This window comes from Tiliqua scincoides, chromosome 1 (genome assembly GCF_035046505.1).
Source record: "Tiliqua scincoides isolate rTilSci1 chromosome 1, rTilSci1.hap2, whole genome shotgun sequence".
NCBI classification, from domain to species: Eukaryota; Metazoa; Chordata; class Lepidosauria; order Squamata; family Scincidae; genus Tiliqua; species Tiliqua scincoides.
In genome coordinates this window covers 159711126-159732503 of record NC_089821.1, presented here as the reverse complement: position 1 = coordinate 159732503, position 21378 = coordinate 159711126, and the positions used below count along the sequence as shown (strand labels likewise).

The 21378-nt window shown below is 42.6% G+C and overlaps 1 protein-coding gene across 1 annotated transcript in view; it reads left to right on the top strand.

Annotated features, from left to right (window-relative positions):
* GREB1 (growth regulating estrogen receptor binding 1) overlaps positions 1 to 21378 on the top strand; it is a 78568-nt gene that overhangs the window by 16210 nt on the left and 40980 nt on the right. The window contains exons 3-8 of the mRNA XM_066639924.1: positions 90 to 215; positions 6339 to 6515; positions 15311 to 15493; positions 16222 to 16365; positions 17114 to 17227; positions 20522 to 20644. Of these exons, the coding sequence (XP_066496021.1) occupies positions 90 to 215; positions 6339 to 6515; positions 15311 to 15493; positions 16222 to 16365; positions 17114 to 17227; positions 20522 to 20644 (867 nt within the window). The remainder of the gene's footprint in view (positions 1 to 89; positions 216 to 6338; positions 6516 to 15310; positions 15494 to 16221; positions 16366 to 17113; positions 17228 to 20521; positions 20645 to 21378) is intronic.

Sequence of the window (21378 nt, the reverse complement as noted above, 5' to 3'; positions counted from 1 at the left end):
AGTGGGGCGGCTGTTACTGACAAAGCCAAAGCAGTCGCTATAACTGGAACGTGCAATTATCTGCTCTCTGTGCTTGTGATACCTTTTAGCAGGTGGTAGAGGGGATAATGAGGAAGAGGAGGAAGAAGAGGAAGAAGAGGAAGGTTCAGAATCAAGTAGTCCCCCCACCATTTATCAAATGAAGCCACCTCCTGAGGGCTGTTGTACTACTGATGGTAAGTAATACATACAGCTTGGAATCCACAGGCAAAGATCTCTCTTTGGTTACATGTTTGGGAGGTGTTTCTTCAGAACAAAAGGGGCCCCCAAAGTGTAGTCCACTAAGAGTAAGGCCCAGGGCTGGTCCAAACAGTTTGCTGCCTCAGGCAAAGGGCAAGATGGTGCCAGGGTGCTGGAGTTTCTGGAGGAAAACCCTGCAGTGGGCCTCCTGTGGCACTCTGTGTCTTTTGTCTCTGAGTGAAACACTTCTGAAAATTGTGTTTGGAAATACAGATAGATTACTCCTTATCCAGACATCTGAAATCCAGACGATTCCAAAATCCAGACATTTTTGTCCAAGATTTAAAAAAAATAAAAAAATTTCTGTAGTATGAACACGAGAAGGTCTTGTGCTCATTCCCACATACGGTGCAGATACAAGCTATAAGTTCTGTTCTCTGCTCTGTGGTGTGTATCTGTACAGACATTGCTGAAAAATGTCAGAGGCCAGCAAACATCGATATGGGTAACAGTGAAAATAGCAAGAGGGAGCATTTGTCATTAATTTCCAAAATCCAGACAAATCCGAAATCCAGACACTTTCTCGTCTCATGCCGTCCGGATGAGTGATACTCAACCTGTAATGCTACCAACAGCACTATGGCAAAACTCTTACATCCAGAATTCAAAGATAGTGACTTTAGTGACAACAGCATGGCTACTGTGTTTTTGTGATGACTAAACGTGATCCTCCTACATAATCTCACTAACAGCTCAAAATCAGCCTCACTATTAAAATGGCAGGCCTTGGTCTGCATGGTGCCTTGGTGTTCAGTAGCACACATGTTTGCTAGAGACAAGAAGCATGGTTCCTGTGGTGAGTACATTTCTGACCCTAACTGCAGCACAGAAGTTGCTTGCCAAACTGGGAATTAACAATTTACAGAGGGGGAACTGTAATAGCCTTTTGGCAGCAAAAATAGCAGAGAGTTTACAGTCTACTTCATTAACAAGTACCAAAGGCTTTTCAATACTCACGTACACTGGAGACAGATGAAGTTTGCAACTTTGCTACAGATAAGCTTTGTTTCACTCTGTAGCTCTCTGCTTCATGGGCGTGATGAACTTTTCTGTTTAATTCTCCCACCTCCCCTTTAAGCATTTGCCTTTGTCACAAAAAAGGCATCTTAAAATACAGTTGTAGGCCAAGGTAGAATTCAGTCTAGCAAGACATGCGTGCGCACCCACACAGTGTGCACAGAACTGCAGCCTAGGTTAGCCATACCCCAGGCTTTTGCAAAGGATACCCACACTCACAGCATGAGGAGGAGGAGGTCAGGCTCCCCTGTTCCTCTGGCTCTAGGTCTGTTGCTGCTCAGCTGAGCTTGAAGCCCGAGTTGAAGCCTAATGGCTACTGCCCCTGGGAACAGTTTGGAGGCAGAGGGAAAGGAGAAGAGACAAAAGCTGCAATCTTAGGCACTTGCCTTTGAGTAAGTCCAGTGAATTTAGAACATAGCATGCATAGCATGCATAGCTTGAATGAGCTGTGAGCAAGTCAGGGGCAGAAAGAGAGACACTGAGGTTGCTAACAGAAGAGTTGGTGGACATGGGAGGAGGAGGCTGGGGAAGAGAGAGGGAGCTATGAGGAGATCGAGAAGATTGTAGAAGCCACGAGAAGAGTCAGGAGTGGGGGAGGGAGAGATGGAGAGAGACATGGAGCTGGAGCAGCAGACATATTCCCTCACCCTCAGTACACTGTTGTGTCAGTGTGATTCATATGCGTAGTATGCTATTAAGGTGCATGCGCGGGTGAGGTCGGCAACTGAGCATGGAGGTAGGCTGGCAATGTTCAGGCTGTCAGTCAGTTCTGCCCCAACCCTTGGAGAGTCAGGCTGGGTAAGATCACAAGGATAGGAATGGTGCGGCAGGGCTGGATTTTGCTGCCCCAGTAACCCATCACCAGAGGCAGTTGCTTCACCATGCACATCACTAAATTCCACTGCAATTAAGGACCCAATCCTACCCAACTTTCCAGTGCTGGTGCAGCCGCAATGCAACCCTGAGAAAAGGGAACAAATCTTCTCTTACCTGGAGGAGGCCTCCAAGATTGCCACCCTACCACAGGATGCAGTGTATGCAGTGCTGGAAACGTGGATAGGATTTGGCCCTAAGTTAATTGGAACCAAATCCCATTCTACTGTTTTAGTGGGATTCAGGCCTAGTTGACATTGAGATAGTAAATTGCAACTAGGCTGTGCTACTTTGCCTCAAAGTGTGGACTGATGTGACGGAATGCTCCTCTGTGTATTTAAAAAAAATCCTTCCACTCAGAAACCTAGATATCAGGTAGGATGGTTCTAGTCTAATCACATTATAGTTTTCTAGGTGAATAGTTTATATGAAGATACACTCAATCATGTGACCCTCCCTTGCAGACTGAAGTGGTGTAGCCCAGGCATTGGTGTTTCAAAGTCAGCAATATCTACAACAGAGTGGGTGATATGTAACCTGAAAGTCGAGTGCACAGCACAAAACAGCACTACAGGATACATAGTTGATGTAATAGGCAGAAAATGGGCACTGCTCCCATTGGCTGGAATGGTGGTCAATCAGGGTGGGACAAAGAGCACTGTAAAGAGTCAGCATTAAAAGGACCTGCTTTATGGGAGGTATTGCTGTATCATGTTAGTGGTCAACATGGTTGTGTATACTGGATTAGCTTTAAAATCACAACATTCCAAAAAGACATTTTGGATCATTTTTCATTTGTGTTGTTTCTCAGTCTTTATGGAGCAAGCAAAGTGTCATCTTCATTAATTGGTCTTACAACTTTCTTTTTAATTAATTTGAACTGACATTCCTAGGAAAATTCTAATCTAAAAGATTCTAGTCCGGGGGGGGGGGGGGAAATACTGTGGTGCAGTTGTAAGTACCTTAGTGTAAATGTCCATCAAAATGACTTGTTTCAGTTTATTTATGAATGATATAAATATAACAGGTTATTTCAAATAGTAAGTTATTAGTGTTAAATGAGCAACTGCATGTCAAAATTGTTTGATATGAAGTGGAAGTGATGTTCTTTCTTTTCCTTTTATACTGATCAATTCAGTGTCTTCAGTTTTTACTGGAAAATAACAGTTAACCCAATCCAATACTGGGCTTATGCTGATGGATCTTGGAATCTGTCAGTCTAAGCTCTGTTCCAGGGTGCAAAAGGCATTTTGCTGTTCTGTGCTTTGGAGTTCCTGGTGCAAATGGCTGGAGGCCCTGCACATGTATCAGTGGCTCCCAGATATCCCGCCAGAGCAGGTAAGGTGGCAGTGGAGGTGGTTCAGGGAATGCTATTTTGCTCTTTCTGCTATTTTATTTTGCAGAGGCTGTTTTTGAACATGCACATCTCGTGCTGCAATCCTTTACAAACTTTCTTTGGAATCAGTCATACTGAGCACAGTAACGGAGACCTGCTTACATGGGGCAGGGCCTGGGCCAAAACGAGGGATGGAGGGGAGGATCTCAGCAGCAGCAGTGCATGCCATGATCCTATTCCCCTTTTTGCAGCCCAACATGGCCTCTGATGTTCCTTGAACTTACACCGGAAAACTAGCTGGTGTAGCTCTCAGACACTGGACGCCAGGCAGCCTACAGGAAGGCTTTTTCACTTGCCTCTCCTGGGGTGCCTAGTGCCCCCCCCAATAGTACAGGGCATGCCCTGTCAGCAGCACTGCATACTATTGCCTGACAGGACATAGTATTGGGCCGTTAGAAAAGCTATTTCTAGAACTTTCAATGGCTGCCATCATGAAACTAGTTATCCTACTAAGGTCCCATTCTGAAGTTGTGCTTTGCTATTTCTTTAGAATTTTTAGCATCTCTGAGTAGTAAAAAATATATTTTTTAAAAGAAATGTGGCTCAGTGCACATCTCTGCTTGCTCATTTGTGTGCAGTGACCAGTCATTGAAGAGAGACTCCTACCATATTCTGGTGTCTCACCACTTATTGTCTCTGATCACTGCTCCCTTTCCTGTTTCTCCATGTGAAATTTCGGACCTCGTTAAGGAGGTACTAACATTCTTGTGATGTTTCTGGCTTATGTTTGGACAAATGTCTCTTGCTGTTGCTCTGCCTTGTCATTGTTCCTCCAGTGTGCTTTTACAGGAGCTTGTTTTCCCTTGCCCCCCCCTTTTTTTTTTTTTAAAAAAAAAGCAGAACATGTTCCTATCTATTCAGTCACCTCTTCCTCCTTAATGCTCTAAGAACCGTATTGGGTGATTCACCCGAGAAAGATGGTGCAGAAATTTTTTGAAAAAAGATTAACAAAAGTTATTTTTGGCCGATTGGTCTTATAGCTACCCCTCCACTGGAGTTATCAGTGTCTTTTTTCTCTCTGTTTAAATGGTTTGGCTCATGCCAATTTTTTCACCCCCTTCTTCATTATTGGAACTTTCCTCGTTTTAAAGTGATTTACAAATTCCATGTGCAAATATCATCTAGCTGTTTGTCTTCATTCCTTCTGCTGTTTTATTTTGTAGTGGCTGTTTTTGAAGTTGCATATCTCATATTGCAGTTCTTGGGAGTCAGCCATAAGCACAATAACGGAGACTTACTTTGGAGCCAACATACATAGGTTTGCAGTGTCAGTCTCCCTTGTAATCTCATGCATATATATATATATATATATATATATATATATATATAACCACACCAACACAATTAAGCACTGCACTAGATTAACATGGATAACGTGGGTGCCCTTTTATGACAGGGAGCCACCGAGTTACTTGATTTTTTTGTGTAAGCCGCTTTGTGAACTTTTACTGTATAAATAAATAAATAAATAAATAAATAATAGTGGGTCCTTAGTTATTTGTGGCCTTTGAGCTTACGATCTTGAGGAATAGTGGTGTCTACCACTGCACAGAGGTACAGTGTTCAATTCTTTGCCTTCATAGATTTGCAGTGCACAAGTCATGAAGGTTAGTACTGAGAAAAGGAGGACATTCAAGAGATCAACTTGAAGTAAAATGAATGCAACAAAAATTGCTGAACCCAAAATACCCTTTATTGCTAGGTGGAAAGGTCACTACAAAATGACCTTTTCTGCAGTATTAATAGGGGACATAGTGTTACAAAAGCACTCACACATGGTAAGCAAGTTACCTCAACTGGGAAAATTAGTATTCCCAACCTGTGGAACCCAGAATAGCATAAACTCTGCCTATCTCAACTCTGTGAGGTAACTCTGACAGTGGAAAAGGGCCTGGGCCAAGATCAGAGTGTGTTTCTGAGTTGTGTTCAGCACATGATAATGACTTTGCCATGCGAGGAATGCTTTAATGGTATCCACTTTATCAAGTGAACATTGAGGGCAAATATCACTTCTCAGTGATACTGCTCCTGAATTACCTCACAGATGAACTTCAGTCTGTGCAGTATCATTCACAGGAGAAGATCCTAAGGGTCAAGCTAATTGCAACAGTGCAACTGCAGACAATTTTTCTTTGGTATAGCTGTAGTACAGGTTGGCAGTTTGGAGCAGGACCACCATAGGGAGATAGACAGTGTTCAGCTCTTTGCCTCTATGTGGTGTCTGTCCACTGAAAGGCATCTCTAGGAAACTGCTATTTAACCTTAAAAATGGCACTGCACCTAATATCTTCTTTGGAGAGGTGATGTTCAGTCGGAAGACAGCATGTGGAGGTAAAGAGCTAAACACCCCCTACCTCTGTGTAGGTGGTCCTGATCCAGATTGTAGTTCTATGTGGCTGTTGCAGGTCAGTAGGCTTAAACCTCAATTCCATGCTGACACATTTAGCATCACATGACACTTGGCCCTAAATGTCTGTCCTTTTGTCTTCAACAGTTAACTTTCCATACAAAGGCCCCACACCAGCTCCAGACACATGTAACTAGTGATGTTCAACAACTAATGACCTTAGATGGAGTTGTGCATCCCCATCTGTATACAGTTGGCGAGGTGGAAGCCTGCTTGTGCATGCAGCGCGATCTCTCTGGATGCTGCCAGTGGCCTTGAAATGTGTGTCGTTCCATTAAAAAACAAAAATGTGTAGTGCTAAATGCGCTTTGTAAGAACAACCATTTTACTCTTCTCGATTAACTGTTGTGTGTTTCCTTCCTTCAGGTTTCTGTCAGGCTGGGAAAGATCTGAGACTAGTATCCATTTCTAACGAACAAATTGAAGTGCCTTCTGGATTTTTACTTGTTGGAGCTAAATCCCCAAATTTGCCTGATCACCTTTTAGTGTGTGCCGTAGACAAGCGATTCTTGCCGGATGACCATGGACGCAATGCCCTGTTAGGTAAGTGGTGGTGATCCTATCAAGCAGAAGATATGCAGGGCTGTGTTTTGCTGTAAGGGGAAAGAGCCACAATAGCAGATCTCATTTTGATCACTTGTAGACTTGCGCGTGTTTCTGAACAACCTAACCTTCTGCAATTGGCAGAACTTCTACTGGAAAAAGTACAGAGTGTGTTGCAAATGCTACATTACAGCTTATCCTGTGTGAATGCCTTGACTCTAGTCCAAGGTTAAAGTCATTGTCAGGTCAGTTTGCATTACAGTTGCCTGAACTACACCTTGAATTACTGGATTATTTCTGCCCATTTCCACCACCAGCTGCTCTTATCTCATTTTATGCTGATAGATGACAATTTCTTTTTCCACAGTGCAGTCAGTACTAGCAATCTACTGGTATAGCTAGTTATGAAATTCATAAAAACTAAGGGGTCCTTCTTGTCTTGAAATCATGCCGTCTAAACTTTCTTTATGTTATGTGTCTGTACGTTGGCTGATAACCCCAGAAGGACTTTATTTCTTAAAACCCATACATTTGCTAGGAGGTAGGTTCCGTTTGTTTCAATGAAACTTACTTCCAAGTAAAGGGTTTAGTGCTTTATTGCAGCACTAAATTATACATATTTACTTGAAAATGAGCCCCACTGAGTTCAGTGAGCTTACATTCAAATAAGTGTGTAGTGTTGGAGAACTTTTTTTCCCATAACAAAGAAAATGTTTGCTATGGATCAAAAGAAAATATTTTTCTTGTCATGAATAAAACCTGTGAGACTGCAATTCTGTGCATGCCCATTTGAAGGTAAGTCAATCTGTTTAAAGTTAGTATGGGCTAAACACACTTGGACTTGGACTCAGGATACAGGTTTTGAAGAGTGACCTTGAGTCTCAGTCTCTCTCTTTCAGTTCCGTTACATGATAGTTGTGAGAATAACATGGGATAAACCTTCTGTACATCACCCAAAGTTCTCTGGAAAAAAGGTGGGATACAGTTATGTTGGGTGGATAGAAAAATGGGTGGCTGGCCTCTGCATTAGAATTAGGCTTTTTAGTGGCACAAGTCTACAGTGAATACACTGAAAGAGTCTTGAATAGCTGTGAACAAGGTGATGGAATAAGATCTTTCAAACTTAACTGTTGGGACTTGTATTTAACTTCGAAGAAACTAACATGGCTCCATGCACTTCATATGTACTCTGTCAAATGCAGAAACAGTTTTCTGTAACACCACATTCTTATATATCAGAGAGGTGTAGTGTGAGCCTGGGTATCTACTTCGAAGTAAGATCTATTAAGTTCAGTGGGATTTTCTCCCAGGTAAATGTCCATAGGATTGCCATCTAAATGTTGTTGCACTTAGGATTACTGTTAGCAATATTGCTAGAGAACAAGGATTGACTGACATCTGCCAATAAAAAAAAAATCCAAAGAATACAATGCAAACCCAGTCCCAATAAATTTGGGTTTACAGCCAACTTTGTGTGAAGTTACAGAGTATATAGCTTCATCTAACAATACTTGCTCTGCTGCAAGATCTTGCTGACTTTGATGGGTCACAATACAATTGGCCTGTGATTGTAAAGGAATTTAAAGAGCTGTAAATCAGCTGTGTGTTGTCATTTTAAAGATACAGGCAGTAATGTTGTACTACTCAGTCCATTCACTGCTAGCACTATTAACAGTTTAAGGTTCCTAAGGTTGTTAACACAGAGGAAGTAGTATATGTGTTAATTGCATGCTAAACTAGAAGAGAAAAGGTTAGAAAGGAACATTTGGTAATATTAACTAAGGCTACAATTCTGAGCACATTTGCTTGGGGGGAAATCGTATTTTGGTGCTTGCTACTAAATAAATAGGCATAAACTCAGGTTGTACTTCTTCTTTATGTTAACCCATGTACTCACATAAGAATTTTAAACATATTCTTATTACTTTTTAACTACGTAAGCAATGTTATAAATATATTAAACGGCAAAACTGTGTTATGGATTACAGATATACAGTTTCAATACTTCATGTAATGTAACATCATAAGCCAGCACATTTTCAAAGAGGATCAAGTCATTCAAAACTAGCTGTGGTGTTATGGAGAAAGCCAGTTAATACCTTTGCTTTATTTTCTTCAATCTACTTTTAATGCATATTTGAAAACATTGTAATCATGCTTGAATACTAGGGACTGACACAGAGTTCCCAATGTGCTGGTAGAATTCCTGGTTACCTGTTTGTGGGACTATGCTGTTAGGGCACAATCCTAACCAGGTCTACTCAGAATTAAGTTCTCTTTTGTTCAATAGGGCTTACTCTCAGGAAAGTGTGGTTAGGATTGTAACCTTAGTTACTGAAACAGGTGATGCTTTAAGGGCCAAACCTAGCTATTGTGGAAATTGTCCCTTTGGGTCAAATTGCTACTGCTGCTGCTGGTGGTAGTGTGTGGGGGCAGGCAAGGACATGGCAGGGGGGAGAGTATTGAGCAACTTTCAGTCTACTTCTGGCTGTAAAGCCATAGGAATAACAGCCACTTTTGTAAATACTTGAAGCAGCACTTTTATAGGGTGGCTGAGGGAGAGTAATTCCTCTTGTCCCTGCAAGCAACTGCAGTTGAGGAACACAAATACAACAAAGATAAAGATCGCCCATGGACTGTCTGTCAGGTGATGATACATGTGTGAAACTGTAGTCCAAAACTGTCCCTCAGTACAAAGTACTCCATTGTTATCTCATGAGTGTATGTCGGTTGAAACACTTTGTGTTTTAAGATAGTAAAGTTTTAAAAAGAGGGTGGCTATGTATCAAACCTGTGCATGGGCTGTGATTAGTCACTGATAAGGAAAATATATTCTGAATTTTCATAAGGATATGCTAAGAGGCACTCATCACCACTTTGGGCATTACAGAGCTGAGCACTTGCAGTGAAATCTCCTGTTGAATTCTGAGCCTATATATTTCTTAAAGGCACATCTGCAGATAGTGCAGAGCCAGTTTAGAAATGATTGGGAAAACACTGAACACACTTTTGGATGGGGAAGTTGGTGGGTGATCAAGTCCTACCTTCAGATAAATTGTCTGTACATCTGTAGTGTCCAGTCACATTTGTGACCTGGAATCACATTTTAAGTATGTACCCAGGTATGGTTTTTGAAAAATATTTACACACATGCACACTTTTCTAAAGGGATCATACATGCCACATATTTTCTTGTATTGATTGAAACCATTAAGGATTCTGTTCACAAGAGGAACACATACCCTATCCAAAAGTTTCTTAAATAGTTTTGTGAGCTTTCTAAGCTGGCGCTGGTGACCGTCTGTGGATATGCCCAGAAGGGGGCCATCGGTAGGCTCAGAAGGAAACATGTCTGAGAGCCAGTTTAGTAATTTCCTGGGTAGCCCTTTGACTTCTGCCTCAGATTCATGACAAGCCAATGATGAGCCTGTGGGGCATGAATAGGTTTTGTTTATTGATTTTGTTTAAAAGGTTGCTTTGCACTTCCAGCTTGCCATCTCAGTGTTCATTTAGAGATTTAACTTTCTTTTCTGTCTAAAATTCTAGTGCAAAAACTCTAGTTTCATGTGTGTGCACCACCACTGAATGCAAATATTTATGTGTAATAAGATAGGAAAGGTAATTTGTACACCAAACTGTCAGTCAGGGAACACTAAGTAAAAAGTGGTGGTTGGCAACCTTCAGTATCGAAAGACTATGGTATAAGCCTACAGCACCTGGCATTCCCAGGCGGTCTCCCATCCAAGTACTAACCAGGCCTGACCCTGCTTTGCTTCTGAGATCAGACAAGACCAGGCATCTGCAGGGTAACAGTTGCTGCACTAAGTAAAAAAATCCTTAAAAAAATCATACACTGTTTTCAAACAGTTTTATGATTTAAACAGTTTTATGATTAATACAATCATAAAACAAGGGGGGGGAGACAGGAACAATGGAACAATAAAGCAGCCAATATACTGTACAAATTTACCATCAGGGCAGCTGAAAATCAACTACTATAACCATTAAAAGCCGTCATGAAAAGAACAGTTTTAATCCGGAAAATTTGTACGTGAAATTGGCTGGAGTCTGAATGAGGTTGATGTAGGCATCTCCCTTATTTCCAAGGAGCCCATACCATAAGCCACAGGAGCAACATTGAAAAGGCTGTCCCTCAGAGGCTACATGGAATAATTTCCCTTAGTTTCCTTACCTTTCTTCCCTGGAAGATCTGCTTATTTTAATTTCTACTCATCCTCCCTTGAGACGGCCCTGTGGGTGCAAACAGCACAACTTGTGTCTCTTATCATCTTTTTCCCATTCTTCATCTTTTTCTCATCATCTTTTTCTCAAATAGCACAACTAGTTTTTCTTATCATCTTTTCCCCATTCCCATTATCTCTGTGCTCATCCCCTTTTGTCTGGCCCGCAGATGTACCCATTTGGTCCCCTGTTGCCTGGAGCTCAGTAAGCACCCACCCTCCTCTGTGTCACTCTTGTTTTGAATGAACAGGAACAGAGCATGCTGAGAACCATGCAGAAGGCTGGCTGTATTTCTCCAAGCTCTTCATCAACTCCCTCAGGAATCAACAACTGAAACTAATCCAAGCATTTGCAATCAGGGCAGGGATGTCTCTGCGCACCATACAAAAGAGCTTGGACCTTTGAGCTTACTCTTTCTTGCATCACTTGATGATTTCTGCAGTTGCCCCATGTGAGCACCACCTCTGATATGTAGGGGTGCCAGAGATGGTCTGACCTGCTTCTGTGCCTTTAACTGCAGGTTCTTCTCAGTGAGAGGAGGCATGTGCAAAGAGGCATGGCTTGCCAGGACATTGAAGGGAAGATGACTCCAAGTGCCCGTCTGGGGTGTGAAGCATAGGCAGCAGTCTCCCTGCCTCGTCAGAGAAGTGTGGGGAGGGGCTTCTCTGTAGGGAGGAGCCTGACTATCACAGTCCTTCACTCCGGCTCATGGCCATTGGCCTCATCATGAGCCAGTGGCAGGGCTTATAAACCCTGTTGCTCTCCACACTTGCCCTCCCAGTCCTTCCCTTCTCCTCCCAGTCTTGGGAGTACCTCCAAGCATCTCCTTCTCTGTGCCAATGGAGATGCTTGCTGTAGTCATTGGAGCTGTGCCATTTGCCCTGTGCAGTTCCTGTTGCTTCTGACATCACTTGGAGCCAAGCCTGGAGGTACTAGACCAGAAGCAGGGGTAAAGACAAGCGGTCTGCGTGGTGCAGTTGAGTCTGTCACCAGACATACAGAAATAAGCAGGTTCACCTTTTCAGATCATGGAGATAAACATTATCCTCTGGTAATGTCTTCAGATCAGATTTCCATTAAAGGCAACGAAGTAGACAACCTTACTCTCTGTACATTCTGTACTCAATTACACATGTAAGATTAACTATCCAGAACATGGCTGAATCACACACACCTTTGTATGAAATAAAGTCCATGCATGTCTTATGGGTATAGCTATTTTTAAATATTTGCAAAACCTGTGCATGGAAATGAAATAGGCCTGACATGGGCCATATCTTTAAAAAAAGAGCTCAGTCAGGTTTTTCATTTTTCCCTCTTTGGCCTCCCTTCTCCAAGTGTCATAGAGCCGTGTGTGCGTGAGTACTAATCTCTCAGAAGTGGTCCAATGGAGTCAACCAAATGTAATTAACATAGACCACTGAATACTCATCAGATTGTAACAACCTTCGGTCACTATTGATGTGGGCTGGTTTTGAACGGATGACCTAGAGGTGAAAGGTCTTTATCCGTTAGACTACGAATATTGATCTCTTGCCATCCCGTGGACTCAGCCTTATGACAGAGATAAATGGGAACACCTTCTGGTTGGCTCTGCTCCCTGACCTTTGCCTTATCTACAATGTATATGGAAAACTGTTTTATTTAGTTTGCTTACAAAATGATCAGCCTTCCTTATCATTTGCTGTGTCCAGATGTTTGCGTGTAACTGAGGCGTGGCATAGAATAAGCATCCACGTATTGAGTTGCTGGTAAGATTAACGTGGTGTTTTGACCCTAGCTGTATCCATATAGAATATTATAGCTGAACTGAATTCTTACCTGTGAAAATGTTCAGGGTGCAAGGAGTTCTGCTAGGGGGGAAGGGGAGTTTCACAACTCCTCTTGCTTACTTTTGTCATTCATTTTCTGTTCATTGTTGAAATTATTGGCCTTTGTGTGCTTGTTTTTTTTAAGCCTAAATAACAAATGCGGGGGGATGGGTGAGATCAGATTGGATGCAATGGGGCACAAGAATTTGCCTTTGTCCCTCCCTTTGTCCTGTCATAGTTCAGATCTGAATTCTTTCCCCATCCCAACTTGTAATACATGTATAGAGCTAAAAAGAAAGGCTGCTAGCGTGCCTCTGTGGCACGCTAGCAATGATTGCCATGCCTCCCCTCCCATCAGCCAGCAGCAGGGCTTTGCTGCCAGCTGATTGGCTAGCTTGCCTTAGGGGGCGGGACGACTGAGCTGTTTCTAGCATGCCAGCTCAGTCCGTTCCTCGGAAGCGACCCCTGCCCGCCCGCCCTGTAGCTAGTCTGGGATTAGCTGGTCGCTCTCTGGAGGACTGGGTAGGAATTTTTTAATCACCATCTGATTGACCCTATGATGGTGTTTGTTTTCGCCCACCTCAGACTGGCTATGGAGCGCGTTTAGGTTTGCAGTATATCTCTTTAATGCCCTGGTCACTGGTGGTAGAAGTGCGGGGTGGGTAGGCAGAAGACCTTCTTGGTGTCCAGTCTAAGTCAGCAAGGACAGGGGTGAACCAGAACAGCTCCTATGATGCTGGGCCAGTTCAAGGAGGCAGGCTGGCTAGCCCCTTGTCTGAACTTGGGGGCCTTGCAGGGGTGACCTGAAGGCATAGCAGTTTGGCTGACTTACCCTCTTTGAGCGACGGTGAAAGTCGGGCTTAATAACAATTGAGCTACGCCTGGAGTCTGGTGGACGCCCTATGAGATTGGGGGACGTAGACTGCTAGGGCCATTTCCCCCACTTAGAACCCCGCACTTGGGATGGGATTTGTTTACCCTGTTGTTGTCTTGTTGCTGTCTTGTTGTAATTCAATAAAGTGGCCCATTTTAATTCCATACCTGTTGTCGGCTGTATTTATTTGGGGAGTGCATGGTAAACCTCCTTGTTCTTCTGGCTGAATCTAAAGTTGCAATCCCATACACACTTTCTTGGGAGTAACCAAGGACACAATCATAAGCAGTTCTACTCAGAAGTAAGTCCTATTGTGTTGAATGGGACTTCCTTCCAGGAAAGTGAGGTTAGGATTGCAGCCCAAACTATTTCTTAACCCAAACCAGTATTTAGAATGTCCTATATTCATTGCAGACCAACAGTCCATTTCATTGAACACAATGGGATTTACTTCTGAGTAGACATATAGAGGATTGTGCTCTCTGTCCTGGAATATTAGTTTTTCTCCATGTAAGTTGCTTTGCTTATTAGAATGCAGCAGCCTCAGCTTCTCAAAGATAAAATGCTTTCGGAATCCTTCAGCTATTCTAATAAGAGGGCAAGTGAAGCTCCATTTGTAGTTGGATGTAGCTTCATAGCATCTTGTCTTAAAAGAATGCTTTGTGGTGCATCACTGTGTTTAGTCCCTAACTAACATGGGAATGCCGTTAAAGGATGGGCATGGTAATCTCATCTAGTTGATGGAAGGTAGGTTCAGCGCTTAGAACACAGGTAGTTGCAACTGATAGACCTGTTTTTTGTCACTGGGTTACGACCAAGAAATCAGGGAATAGTGAAGTTAGCTGTAAGACACTAACATTGTGAGTTTCAAAAAGGGTGGGGCAAGAGATACTGGTCATGAGTATTATTTGTTAAGAATATATTTGTTCAGCTAGGAACACTTGCTCTGCACACGACAATCTGGCAAGTATACAGGGTGTCCACAAAAACGCTCCCTGATTTGCATGTTATACCTGTTTGAAATCAGGGAGTGTTTTTGTGGACACTCTGTACATTAGAACCCATTCAGTGTTACATTCTTCAGCCGCCTTGGTGCTCCATTGGGTGGCAGCAGTAAAAAAGGTGGGGTAAAAATTCATTAAATAGTTATAGTAATAATTAATTATTTACACTGCAAAATTATTTATTATTACAAAGAATATTTATATACTTAAGCCACTTCAGTATGTGGTGAGCTGGCTGGGTGAATCCACCATCCAGTGCAAGATTCAGCTTTTGACACATCCTTGTGCAAATGTGTGAGAAGCAATATTTACTGGTGTCCCCAAAGTCTAATCCTTGTGGATACATAGGAGTGACAGGTCAGAGGCTGAAGCAGCTAGAAACCAATTTGGGGGACCCAGTCCCATGCTGAGGTCTTGAATTGTTCTGGCTGTTACCACTAATAAAAACTAAAATGTGTAACCAAGCTGGTGGCCATTCTGTAGCCTCTGTGATATTCACTTGTCATTCTTTCCCATTGCCATCATTCTATTGATCTGTTTGTTAGTCTTAACAGAGAGATATGGAATTTTCAAACCTCTCCAAGATGTCACTAAAATTATAAATTAAAGAGACAGGATAGTTATTAAATGTGGGCATTTATTTAGAAAAAAGTGGCACTCAAGCAACATTTGTGTGTGTGTGTGTGTGTGTGTGTGTGTGTGTGAGAGAGAGAGAGAGAGAGAGAGAGAGAGAGAGAGAGAGAGAGAGAGAGAGAGAGAGAGAGAGAAATTGAGTACATTCTTTGCAGCCACTCCAAATATCTTGAAGTGCTATTTCTGGGCTGTTTATCTCCTCTCATCTTAGTCTATTGTTTATTTCATCAGGTTTCTCTGGCAATTGCGTTGGCTGCGGCAAGAAAGGGTTCTGCTACTTCACTGAGTTTTCCAATCACATCAATCTTAAACTGACCATTCAGCCCAAGAAACAGAAACACTTAAAGTATTATCTGATCAGGAATGCGCAGGGAATTCTTACCAAAGGCTCTGCAATCTGCTGGAAGGGAGCAGGTGAGATAATGAAACTGTCCCATTAGAGCTCTGGAATTCTTCTGGCATGTTTAGATACCACAGATGTAGGACTCTTCAGAAATAAATCTGAGATGGAGGGGGACACATGAACACAGCCTCTCAGTAGGTGGTGTAGTGAAGTGCAAACCACAGCATAGTCTCACCATGCTACAATAAGTGAATTATGCAGCCATACATGCCGATCATTTTATCTCCTTTTTTGAGGAGGAGGGGGTTGGGCAAATTTTCTGTGAATAGGGGGGAGGGCTGTATCAAGTGGGCTTAGAAACCGACTGTCCACTACTGTACAGGGTGAGAGTGTTGGATTTTGTGGTGCGAAATCTAGGTTTATTACTTGGCTACCAATTCACACTTTCTTTAGCAAGCAACTTTGCTGTTGCACCTATTAGGGTTTGTCACAGTAGATGCTGGTGAAGCAAAGGTACAGATAGGAAAATCCAACTTAATTTGAGTTGTGAAGCTAAACAGTTGCTCTGAACATCTTGGAAAAAGAGTGAAATACCAATCAGTAAAACGAAATGGAAGAATGTATGTAATAGATCATTTATCTGGTACGAATAATGGCTTTTCCTAATGAAGTAATAATGTATCTGCGTATGCCAGTGCTAAATGTGTAAAAGTGCAACTTCGTACCAATGATTTGCCGAAGACATAACGTGACTTGAACAATTCTCCTTGGACCAAAAGCACCTTGCTTTTTTTTCCAGAGTTCAGAAGCTGCCAGTCCTCATCCAGCACTTGTTCCAACCCATTGTTCCAGCCTCCAGAGAATTCAGGTTCCTCAGTAGCTGTCACAAATGAGCCAGTTCTAGCAGCACATCCAGTCATTCAAGCTGAGATGCATCAGATGGGTAAATAAGTCCTTCCCTAGGATATCACATGCCGGAGTGTTCTTTCTGTGCATGTCAATCAACTGCTTAGATGGATCTATTGTATACCAGTATACCAATGCAATGATTTTGCTGGGAGACAATATTGTAAAAGAACAGTAAAGATTTATAGTAAATGGGGGAGTCTCAGGTTTCTGCTTCAGCCTTGGTTGCTTGAAGCAGCTACATGAAAACTAGAACCTGGAAGGTAAGAGCATTGTGACATGGGAGAACCCCAATGAGACTCCTGCCACTGTTAAATTGGTGCCCTCTGCCTTTGCTTTGCTGATTCCAGTCAATTCAAACATGCACAAGAGCAATGTGGACTGAAAATGAGCATGGGGGGTATTTTGGCATTCAATCATATATCATGTAAATGCCACCCTTGAGAAAGCATCGCTTTGAATGTAAAGGCTCACACATGCATGGTACAAGATGATGCATGGGCAGTGATTGTCACTTTTTAAAATTACCAGAAGGGCAAAGTGTATTGCCATTTTACTGGGCAGCACAGCCCCCATCCCTTAAAGCTCCCTAGCTAAGATATGTAATGTTGACCAGAGTATCTGGGTTTTAAGTGGTTATTTTGCAGAAATAGCTCTAGTGAGTTCAGTAGAGGTGCACCACTGGACACTAAAGGCCCATTTGAATCCACTACATCCCATCCAGTAAGCCATACAACATCTGTAAAATAACAATTTCCTTTTTTCTTTCCTTGTGACCAACACAGCATCTGATCATCTCCCGTCAACCGTGTGCCCCCCAGTTTACAATGGCAAAGATTCTCCACAGCAGCACTCTGTGAAAAGCAATTTATCTTCCATGGCAAGACCATCAGTATTAGGTATCTTGAATGAACAGTAATACCCACACACCATGTGCTTTGCACATTATAAAAGCAGGTGCACAGCTGTATACGATATAAATGGCATTACTAGTGGTATGTATGTACACTGCACGTACATGTCATCAAGATCTGAATTTGTTCTTGAGTCCCTGTACAGTATTATATGGACTTAATATATGGTACAAAAAAGCAGACATGATTTTCTCAGGAAATACCACAGCTGACATACAGTGTATAGGTGTGTACACAGAAACACCAGAATTATGTTTTCTGGCCCTTAATCCCATTGGTTTTAATGTCTCTAGCTCAGTCCTACACATAATGGCTTGGATCTAAAGATCCTGCTGCATGAGCGAAAGGCATTCCTGCTTGTGTAGAGGGGGTTACTATTTCAGCTGAAACTATCCTCATCTGAAATAGTAGTGCATGTTGCTGCAACTAATGAATGTACATTTTAGAATTACTTTTGCAGGCACCTGTCAAATAGCGCCAGTGACAAGTAAGACACAAGACTGACATATTAATCATACCAGCAGTAGTTTTTAGAACGGATTTAAATTTTTAAAACGTTTTAACATATGAAAAGATGGATGCAAATCTTCACAAATGCATGATTGCTCACCTAGAGTGCACTCTCCATTTTCAAAAGCATTTATCTGTTTTATTGATTCAGTAGCCCTCATCAAACATTTCCCCCCATGAGTTCTGGAATGTGTGGGAAGGGAGCAAGTGTGCCACTTAGCACCATACCCACCGGTGTGATAATGATGATCCCTTCCTTAGCCTTTCCCATGATCAATATTTTTCGTTGCAAACAAATGCTAATCACAGAGAGTGTGGGGCAGTGCAGGGCTCATGAGGCCAACGGAAGCAGTCATGTCAAGCAGCAGATTGGTGGGCCAATCTGTTCACCAATTTGCCTCCACTGCTGCTGCTCCTTCTCCATTCCCTGAACTGGAAAAGAGGAAGACAGGAAGAGGAAATGTGGCAGGGAGGAGAGTGCTGAGCTAGAATTTTGGAGAGTGGGAAGAGCAGAGGCCGGTACATCCTTGGGTAAGGAAGGCAGCATTTGACCTGCTGCTTCAGGTGTCAGGAGGTCTTCAACCAGCCCTGGAGCAGGGTTTTATCATGACAGGGATAGTAGGGACAGAACTAAGGAGTACTTTCTCAGGGCCCTTTGGTGTATTCAGAAAACATCTGAAGAGGGCCAATATGGATTCCCATTCTGAGCAAATGTTTTTCCCTTCTGCATGGCTTCCTTTCTACTTCTCTGTGTTGCTATGGGTTATCAAGGTACTGAAGCTAAACTGAGGCTAGTGACCATGGCAGTGGGAAAGACAGGATTACTTCACACAAAGAAATGCCTGCATGTGGGCTTGGAATCCCATGAATGAATCCCATGAGTAAACATGTTCACATTTAAGTTCAGAATGACTGATTGGATTTTAGTCTACAAGACGTATACTGTGTTTCCCTGAAAATAAGACACTGTCATTTTTTTTGGCTCAAAAAACCACACTAGGTCTTATTTTCAGGGTAGTTCTTATTTTTTTTCAGAAGTCAGTCCCTTTATAGTTAATGGGATTTACTCCCTGGAAGGTGTGGAAAGGGTATCCCCTCAATGCCCAGGAGGATGCTTGCCTGCCTGTCTACTCAGAAGTCAGTCCCTTTATAGTTAATGGGACTTACTCCCTGGAAAGTGTGGAGAGCCTTAGAGCCCGGTAGGCAGGGTTGCCTCGCTTGCTGCTTCCCGCTTCAGCTCCTCCTCAGCATCCTCTGCTCAAGGCAGCACAGCAGGCGCTTTCTAGGTGGCGCGCACGGGAGTGCAGCGTTCCTGGTCACGTTGTCCATCTGCCCCCACCCGAGGACCCCTTCCGCCCGCGCCCCGGCCCTGATGACAGCTACTTCTTATTTTCGGGGTAGGTCTTGTATTTCAGCCATTCTCAAAAAACACACTAGGTCTTATTTTTGGGGTAGGTCTTATTTTTGGGGAAACACAGTACTAATTTTGTGTTATGTGAAATAAGCATTGTTACAATAGGAACTCAAAGAATACCATCCTAAACATTTAACTTTCTTTTCACTGGAAAGCAAAAATTTGGCTCTTCCAGTAGACTTTCCCTGGATTCTCTTGATTTAGTTTCTGCATCTTTTGGTTTGATTAGTTTTTTTTTTGTTTGGGAGCTGTTATAAACTGTTTTCTTCCATTCAGAGAATGGGAGAAAAATGCAGGATGTAATTGTTTACAGTGAACAAACACACACTGTTATTTATAGCAGTTGCTTGTGTATTCTTTCCTTGAAATCAATGGAACTGAGCTTCTCAACAAATGACTCTAGCTGAGCAATTCTGAATTTGTTTTTCTCCCTGCGAATTATTGTGTGCTCTGGGTCACTAGAAGCAAGTACACCGGTTAGTTTTACATGACAAGTATAATCAGAACGTTTTATGCTTTGGTGGATGTAGTATTCAGAAAACCAGACAAGGAACAGCAGCATTGCTTTTGCTGTGCCTGTTCTCCGAACTGGGAACACAGCATGAGGAATCAAAGTTCTCTACTCATAGTACAAATACAGGACAGTAAACATTCGTGCAATCTTTGCTGGACAGGACAGTCCTGCAAAGGGTTGCTTTCTGTACCTGTTCAGCCAGGGCCACCTTTGCTGAACCTTTGGGCAGAACCAAGCACTTGGCTTATTTGGCAATTGATTTCAGCACTTTTTCCAAGCAGGCAATTGTTGTTTTAATAGGTCATCCCAAGACTGTCAAAGGGATTCCTGTGACAGGAGTGGGACTTCTCTCTATGGACTTAGTAGAGTGAGGGAGGAAAAAAAATGAAAGGCCTAACCAGAACACAAATGACTGTGTGCTGCCATTATGCAGTAGAACTGCAAAATAAATAAAAAGGAATCTCTGTGATGGCTCCTATAAAACTTGCACACCTGGCCAACCTTGACCCAGAAGATTTATGATCAGGACCTTTAGTAGTTTTTTTAATTAACTCATAATCCCACATGACTGCTCTGAGGATCAAGAAAGTGGAGTTGGGGGGGGGGTCTTTAATCCTTTCTTTTCCAGTCATTTCTCCAATCTAAGGCTGCAATCCTGGGAGTAAGACCTATTGAAAACAGCAAGACGTACGTCTGAGTAGACATGTGTTGTCTTGTGTTGTAAATCTCCCCCAAACTACTTTTGGCTTCATAGGGTAAAGCATGCAGGCATACAATTACACAAAGGAAAAAAAATGGATCCTTTAAACATAATATTTTCTGGTTTCTTAATTTTATCTAGGCACTTTAACAAATTCAGGGCCTCCTAAAAAACGTCACAAAGGATGGTCACCAGAGTCTCTGTCGTCCAATGAAGCTTGGAATTTGCAGCCCAGCCTCCAAGTCACAAACAGAAATAAAAATGGTAAGTAAGATGTTTTTATTTAAATACCTTTGTAAAAAGTGGGCTCTGATTGTATGTGTGCTGATAACCAGCAGACTAATCGTTTCTGTATACCTCCTCCAGAAAACACCATTCTTCTGCCCCTGTATATTATGTAAATAACAGATGTGACCGAAATACATCAAGCCTTGAATGTGAACAAATGTTTGAATGGTCTTGATCTTTAAGAATTTGTGTCAGAGGCCTTGCTGTGGGCTGTGCCACCTTTCAGTCGTTAAGTAGGTAATGGCTGAAATAAAAGTCTTTTTAGTCATGGGGCCCTGGTTCAGAAAAAACTTGGATGAAGTTTGCTCTACTAGCTTTTGGTTCTGAAATTAAGGGTCCAGTCCTATCCCCTATACCACCACCACCCCATCAATGCAGCCACACCAAAATGGTGACCGCTGCATCCTATTGGGGGGGGTGAGTTGCGGAAGTTTCTTCTATTTAACCTTCTTGATGCCCCAAATGTGTGGGTGAAAGGCAGGATATAGATTCATTAAATAATAATAATAAGGTTAGGGAACATTTTTCCCTTACCTGAAGGTAAGCTTCTGTGGGGCAGGGCTCTACTTGGAACTGCGACAGCTAAATAACCGACGCAGGTCTGTGGGCTCCCCTGCTGCATGATCTGGTCTGGAAAGGGGGTTAGATTATTGGCAACACCAGCGCTGCTGATTCTACTGCTCCCTGGGCCCTAAATCCAATCACCCCCC